Source organism: Medicago sativa, chromosome 8, assembly GCF_051527215.1.
Source record: "Medicago sativa cultivar Bolivia chromosome 8, Bolivia_mono, whole genome shotgun sequence".
Classification (NCBI taxonomy): Eukaryota; Viridiplantae; Streptophyta; class Magnoliopsida; order Fabales; family Fabaceae; genus Medicago; species Medicago sativa.
In genome coordinates this window covers 66,089,369-66,097,500 of record NC_140756.1, presented here as the reverse complement: position 1 = coordinate 66,097,500, position 8,132 = coordinate 66,089,369, and the positions used below count along the sequence as shown (strand labels likewise).

Genomic DNA, 8,132 nt, shown 5'->3' with positions numbered 1-8,132 from the left:
ATGAAACTGCAACACTACATGCAAACATTGGATCAGTTTATTCATATCAGATTCGGCATAGTAATAGCGTACAAAGTTGTTGTGTAGCTATATTTATAGAGAGATAGGCATGGACCATTTAGGCATACAAACCTACAATAAAGGAGAGATAACAATCTACAATAAGCTCTTCGAGCACCTGACCATTTCTCATCTCCATTTACCAACTCGCATCCATTTGGTACATGACCATTTATCACCCTTGATCACTGGACAAGCACCTGAAAATCATCACACACATATACGATTGTAAATTATCTCTAATTATTAAGCTGAGAGGGGGAACTGATGGAGTACAAACCTAAAGGTCTAGGGTTCAAACCATATAAACTAACTTAACCCTAACATTTGCCTCTGAAATAAAAGAGAAACGATATTTGCATAACTATTTTAGGACAGCATTTTCTTCTCTTTTTCTATAGAGAGAGAGAGAGAGAGAGAGAGAGAGAGAGAGAGAGAGAGAGAGAGAGAGAGAGAAATAGTAATAAAAATGATAATAAAAGAGTTACTAACCATGAACACTCAATGGATCTACAGTTGCATCAGGCTTCATGCCCCAGAAAAGTATAGCATTACCCATCTTTGGCTTAATTGAAAGTCCTTTTTTTCCACATTCGGAAAGCTCATTCCACCAAGGCACAGAGCTAAAATTTCCCTTAGCACTTGGGAACACTGTTTCACCCCCTTCTTCAACATCTGAACTGTATCATCAAAAAACAAGAAGTGCACACCAATATCAACTTCATAAATATTCATGAATATATACAATTGAAGTCAACAATGATTGAATGACAACTAAACTCATACTTACAGGTACATCAACATTGTTGCTATACGCTCACCCCCATGCTTTGTATTAATCTCATCTTGAAAGTAGTCGGTATGAAAATCGTACTTTTGTCCAACTTCATAATGGAGAATATTAACGTCTTCTCCATGCTCTGCATATTGTGAAACACACTTAAAGTAATAGTTGTTTAAGTATATGGTAAATTAAGTAAATGGCCTCTATAAAAAAAAATTACGAAGACTAAAAATGGTGACAAATTTTTTTACAGAAACTAAAAAGTATGATTATTTTTTGTAGGGACTAAACCGAAATTTTGGATATTTATAAGCACCATTTACTTGATAAATGAACAGCGTATAGAGGCAGACAAAATGCATAAATAACGCACCTACAGGTATAAAAGTAAAATCAGCAATTCTTTTCTCAATATTGCTCAAAATTTTATCATATCCTCTGTTGATAAAAGTTCCAGAGCTTGTCCGTGCACTAAATGCAAAAGAAACATGTAAACAAAAGGTTTGACATCAATGAAGTGTCAACGGAAATTTAAACATGGTAAACGAGATTTATATTCAACATTGAACTCATTCATAGCCACACGACACTTGATAAAGAATTTTGGGGTCGAAAAAAGAAAAATCTAACCTGCTGTCCACACTCTTTCCTGTTGTATCATCAACAACAGTCGATTTCTGCATATCAGGCTTGGCTATATTGATTAGATGCTCACATTCCTCTTTTGTCTGCTAAGATTAACCAGCTAAATGTAAACAATGTAGCATTATAATACTATAATACATGATTAACCTTGAACAACAATTAAAATATATAAGAGCATAATTATCAGTAACTATATGGAAGTGTCTTCACAAATGCTAATGAACATGTGTTAGGGGACATCCATAATTGGCTTTCAATATGAGTAACCAAAGTTTGCATCTTAATGTGTGACCCACATTACGATTTTTTGATTGGTAATGTTTGAGTATATAGAGTGTTGCTTTTCTAACATTTGATATGTCTTAGCAACACAAGTAAAAGAGCAAAAAATCTGACGGCAGTTAACTGCCGCTGGATTTCTAGTTATAACACAACGGTAGTTAACTACCGCTGGGGTATTTTATTAATTTACTTGTGTTGTTAAGAATTTATGAATGTCACAAAAGCAATTCTCTTGAGTATATTGTGGGGTCATTAGGACCCGGTTTAGATTTTTTGATAGACTGTATTGATATTAAAAAAATGTAATTGAGTTTTTTTTATTAGGAAAAAAATGTAGTTGAATTGTTTAAAGAGTTAGAAAATATGAAATAATATAAAGAATTGGATGAAGCCCGTTTAATCAACCAAAATAGATGCTATGGATATGGATGCTCTAAACATATATATCATACCTTAAAAATGATATTCTATTGTAGAACAATGCATCTCTACTAAAACTTCAGCAGATCATAAGAGAAATCGAAAGCAGCAGCAATCTATCTTATTCTTAGCTTAGCACATATTTTTTATTTTATCTTTTTCCCTCATCATGATATTCAAACCTTTCCTAAACGACCAAGAAAATATCTTGACCTCTAAAAATATTATTGAATAGCTATTTTTGTTTGATGAAGTGTTTTTGGGAGATTTTTTTTATCAAAGCAAATGAAAATAATAAGCTAACCAGGATGAAGGCCTAAACCTGTTTACACAAAAGAGAAAAAGAAGCCAAAGAAAGCTCTCCTATAACAACAAAAACAAAGTGTACCCTGCCGTGAAAAGCATAGGGCTGCAAAGAGATTGTTAGTTGATTTGAAACATAAATGTTATACTCCCTCCGTCCCTATATGTAAACCCCCTTTGCCTTTTTCACATTTCTTAAAAAAAGTTGTTAGTGTAATTAATGTGTCTATTTTGTGTGTTAATATTACCAAATTGTCCTTTGTATGTATGTGTACTAGTAATAACACCCGTGCAATGCACGGGATATTTTAGGTTAAACCTTGATATTTAAGACTATAATTACAAAATATTTGTAATAACGGTTGAGATGAGAATGAGAATCTACTATACATAAATTATATTTGAATATGTTACGGTATGTGTTGGTATATAATATATATAATTGTTTTCTTAGCATGAGTATTGATATGTCTATATCCAATTGCAGACATAAGTGGGATGGTAAACCACTTCACAGAATAAAGATTTTAATTATAAAATTGACGAAATAATTCAAATCATAAAAACATAAAGAAAATCCAAATGCAGGTCATATGACATGATTAAATTGTAAATTTGTAGTCAAGGTCTCAAAACACTATAACTTCCCCATGTGTAGAAAAAATATAAAACTTTGAACGTACTATTACTTATACTACATAAAATTCTATAACACCCCGTGCTTTTGAAGAATATAAAATTTAGACTTAATGTTACCAAAAAAACTATATAAAATTCTATAACACTGCATGTTTTATTGAAATATAAAACTTTGAACTTAATAGTACCAATGCTACGTAAAACTCTAATTATTATTTCACCATTAGATATTCAATTAGTTGATGTTAGGTTAGTGATTTTCTAAGGCTTTTATTTGAGAGGAATATTTTTTTTTCTAAGGATTGAGAAAAAGACTTGTTAATGGTAATTTAGTATGATTTGTCAACTAAATCCTAAATTAGTGATTTTTTAGTACTTATTTGCACTGATTAAGTACTAATTTAGTGAAACAAAGACTTCTTTATACTAATTACGTATGATTAATTGTTCATTTTTAGTTTACTGATGATTTAATTTTTATACTAATCAAAGACATGTTTTTAAGACTTGTTTACACTAATTAAGTATGATTTATTTTTTCTTGGAGGCGATTAAGTATGATTAATGTTTGGCTCTTCAATTAGTGATTTTCAAAAACTTATTTGTACTAATTATTAAGTATGATTTAGCTATTACATCTTTGCTTAATGATCTCTTAGAACTTGCTTATACTAATTGGCTATGATTTATCTATTGGATCTTCGATTAGTCATTTCCTAAGACTTGCTAATTAAGTATGATGTATCTGTTGGCTCTTCCATTAGTGGTTTCTTAAGTCTTGTTTATAGTAATCGTTAGATTTATCTAAGACTTTTTTTGCACAATGTTTCTAGTTTTTCTAATACTTAGTAATTTATTGTTTTCACTTTTCTATCTTTTCCTTAAGTCGTATGTTTGAAAGTAAGAATGTGTTTACTAACAACAACTCCTATTTTTTATGATAGTCAACTCGAACATAAGTATGTCGCCTATGTTGAGCTTGCTTGCTTTCACATATGGCTCGTTGATATGGCTTGCTCAGATAAAGTACACATTGAATAGATATGGAGGTTTAGTTTGTGAGATTGTGAACTATTCAATTGAATTCTTACTGCCGATTAAAAAAAATTGAATTCTTATTTTCACAGATAAAATAAAGATAAAGAACACATTGAACAATGCAAATATAATTTGTATACTATTAAAACCAAGATCTGTTTTAAAAAAAATAAAAAAATTGAAGTACAATTTCAACATTCGTTATGATTTGTCTTCTACATGTGCCTGGATTTAACTTTGAACACAAATTCCAAGAATTGTAAGCAAAAAGCACTGGAAAAAAAAATACAAATTTAGCTTTATATTTTGAGTAAATGGTATTATATTGTGAAGACAAAATAGAACTACGATCATACCTACCTTTAAGAAAAATCTAACCTTGATTTGTTGAGGTTTTATATTAGGACCAAACCTACCTTCTTCAATGATTAATATCCAAAAACTGTTAAAAGTGAACTGTTCCATTTAGAGTTTGTTTGGTACACACATGCTAGACCAAAGATGTGAAGCACAAAAAAAATTAATAAAACACATAAAAAGAAAAAGTTATCATGTAGCTTCAAATAATGTCTGAACAAATATAATAAAATGAATGATGTCTCAACAAATTTAAATTAGTGAGAACAAATTAAGTTTGAGACAATATATCAAGTTTCAACAATATAATAAAGAGACTGCCAAACTAATCATATAAAATCAACCATATATTTTGTAATAGTTCAAAAACAAATTGAACCTGTGACAAAGCCTGTAACAAATTATGCTGGCTAAAATGTAAGGATAATGAAAAATATAATGAGAGACATAAGAAAAGAGAAATATCATCCAAAGCAAAAAATAAAAAATAAAAATTTGGAATGGTTTTGCAATGGTCCATGTTGATGAGAATCCCTTAACTCAACAAATGCATTGATATTCAACCATCTCAAACTCCACCTGATTTGGACAAAAAAAATAATATCAAATGTTCATTAAAAATATTGCTAATTGGATAATGTTGAAAATGGAATATAAAATGCAAAAGGCCATAATGGAAGAAAATGATATATACTCAAAGAAAAAAAAATCAAAGAAGAAAACATAGGGCATTGCAACAGGAACGATAATTGATTCAAACAGGACAAATAAATCAACATACCATGAGGGAAGATTCCAGTTGTCAATACTCATGCCCATCTTTGATATATAATTAGTTAGATTAGGGAGAAAAAAAAAATGAAAGTAAAAAGAAGAGAGACATGTGGTTAGGAGGTAGAAGAAGGAAGAAAAGATATAAGAATGAGATAAGGGTTTGGAAGATTCAAATTTTGAAAAGTAGAGAGAGGGAAACTTGATTCAATTTAAATTAGAGTGGTACATAGCTTGTCTTGGAAGCTGTTGGTTATAGTGTGGGTGTAAGGAATCTTTCACCCAAAATGGGTGTGAAGTTTATGAAGCTAAGAGAAAGGTGTGAAGTCTTAGAAGCTGAGAGAAGAAAGTTGCAGCAGAGTACATCATCTTTTCTTGTTGTTTTGTGGTGAAATTTTGGTCTAGTTGTGTAAATGAGCGGACGAGAAAAATAGTTACCTTCAGGCCCAGCTCATAGTTGGTTTGCATTTGAATTGGGAAAGCTAAAAGAGGATAAAAAGTGTACTTTATAATTTTGATGATTAATAGGTGGAGTTGCTTATTGATTGACACTTGGAATTTGTTACTAAAAACATGTGATGAAAAGGTCTAATATTAAGATTAAGTTTGACTTTACATATTTCAAGACAAGTTAGTAGTATTAATTAGGGGTATGTTTAGGAAAAAAATAATAAATGCATCTAGTAATTTGAAAAGGAGTTTACATTTAGGGACAAAAATAAAATCAAATGGGTGGTTACATATAGGGACGGAGGGAGTAATTGATTTTGAAATTGAAATGTTATACGATCATCTATCTAATTGATTTTAGTCAAAAGAAAAAAGATTATATAATTATTGAAAAAGCATCAAGTTAAAAACTAAGCATATTCATCCCCGTGAGCTTAGCCTAGCTGGTAGGGATATTGCATTTTATAAGCAGGGGTCGGAGTTCGAACCCCGGACACTCCACTTTACGATTAAATTGTGTGAGCTCTAACTATTAGGCTACTTGACAAAAAAAAAACTAAACATATTCAAATAGCTATTCATTAATGCGGTTGAAAAAACCGACACCGTAAGTTATGATTTTATCTCTTTTCTATTAAAATTGATTTTTCCAAGATCTAACCAAAATAAATATTTCATTTTTAATATAAAAAACACTTTTTTAATAAAATAGATTTTGAAAAGCGCTTAAGCAAAAACATTACTATTGAATGCAACTAATAAATAAAATGAAAGTAACACATATATAGACACCACCACCAGTGATATTAATTTAAGAAAATGAAAGTAAATTAAATATTCGCGTGTCAATGTTGAATAGACACATGTGGTTCTCGGATATTCCTTCAATCCGAGTTGTGTGTGATACATAGAACACAACTCATTTGTACAACAATTCATTGACATCTGGGTTCGGCCTTCAACCACGGTGGCGATTGTCATATCTCCACTATGGACCACGGTGTCGCACAATGGGACTCATATTTAGTGTCGATAATTATAATGTCAAGATGTCATGTCAATACATAAGTGTTGGTGCTCCATATAACACAACTCATTTGTACTTCAATCACGTAAATTGATAATTAGATCATTAACAACATTTCATTCATGTAACAACCAAAATCTTGCAATATTCTTATCAATGAAAATAAAAGAAAGGGAAAGAACTGACCAGAAAGTTATGATATAAAAACACTCTAGGCTCCCACGATATGATTTGAACCCAACGCTTATTGTCATCGTCATCGCGTCTGCATGCATAAAATAAACAAGAAAGAGAGGTCATAAAGAGAGAAAACAAAGCAAAAAAAAAAAAAAGATATGTTTATGGTTGAATTGGAAGAAAAACCTGAGAGTGTTAATATGAGTGATGGAGTTGAGGTGTTTGGGTTTAGGGATACGGAGAGATAAGAGAATAAGAAAAAGAATGAGGAATATGAAGGTGACAAATAAGGTGAAGATCAATGTTCTTGAAGTTGGCAGAGATGGTTTTCGAGGTCCCACGCGAGAGTGCTTCAATTTTCCCATAACAGTTGTCAAAGATAGATGAATGAATTGAAATGAAGAAGTTCAGTAAAGTAAGAAATCAGAATGGATTGAAATGAAGGGATACAGTAAAGTAAGAATGAATTCAATTGAAAAAGAATAAGAGTGAGAGCATTCAATGTTCATGATAAATTATTTCCCTTTTCTCGCAAGTATATATGTCTACGTGGGTTGTGTTGCATATATAGCCATGATTTTTTTTTCTGTTTTTAGGGGAATGTAGCTATGATATACCATGGTTCACTTCATCTTCAAAATATACAAGACTTATTTAATTATTTTTAAAATTAGATATCTAATCTAAATGCCGACTAATTTGAAGATCAATCGACCGTCAAATAAGACACACTCTTCAATTTAATCCATATTTATATTATTGATTAAAATAGTCTTTCCTTTTGGTCAACAAAAAAAAATAAGTTCAACTCTTCATAATTACATATTGACTATTCATTTAAGAATATCCCCTTTTTATGTTTTCCTTTTTTAAAAAAGATATCCTTTGAAAAAAAAACTCTTTATGACAAACAAAAGAATTTTAATATATCACACTGTACTAACTAGAGGGTGTGAGTTTCCTACATTATATATCAAATTTTCACAAATCACCTTTTGTAAGTGTGAATCTCCAATTATGGTTGATAAGTGCTCAAAAGTAATATATTTCATGTGTTAAAAGAGGCATTTTTAGTGACTTGTTATGCAAGTTATCTACGGAAAAGCAACCAATTGTTGTAATTATACCATTTATGCTTTATATGCCTAATTCTACCCAATTTATGCAGGAAATGACAAG

General features: G+C 30.6%; 1 protein-coding gene and 1 long non-coding RNA gene across 2 annotated transcripts in view; both read right to left on the bottom strand.

The window, feature by feature from the left end:
* The window catches only part of LOC146900630 (putative prolyl 4-hydroxylase 10), a 7,624-nt gene extending 92 nt beyond the window's left edge, over positions 1–7,532 (bottom strand). The window contains exons 1-7 of the mRNA XM_085735573.1: positions 7,140–7,532; positions 6,963–7,041; positions 1,475–1,572; positions 1,218–1,315; positions 851–980; positions 553–740; positions 1–260 (exon numbers count right to left, since the gene is read on the bottom strand). The exon at positions 1–260 is cut by the window's left edge and continues 92 nt beyond it. Coding sequence (XP_085591699.1) covers positions 190–260; positions 553–740; positions 851–980; positions 1,218–1,315; positions 1,475–1,572; positions 6,963–7,041; positions 7,140–7,318 — 843 coding nt within the window. The 5' untranslated portion in view covers positions 7,319–7,532 and the 3' untranslated portion in view covers positions 1–189. The remainder of the gene's footprint in view (positions 261–552; positions 741–850; positions 981–1,217; positions 1,316–1,474; positions 1,573–6,962; positions 7,042–7,139) is intronic.
* On the bottom strand, positions 4,195–5,679 carry LOC146900631 (uncharacterized). The gene is made up of 2 exons (XR_015022723.1): positions 5,310–5,679; positions 4,195–5,107 (listed from the first exon to the last, which is right to left on the bottom strand). It is a non-coding gene; the product is annotated as an uncharacterized LOC146900631 (long non-coding RNA).
* Positions 7,533–8,132: the final 600 nt, after the last annotated feature.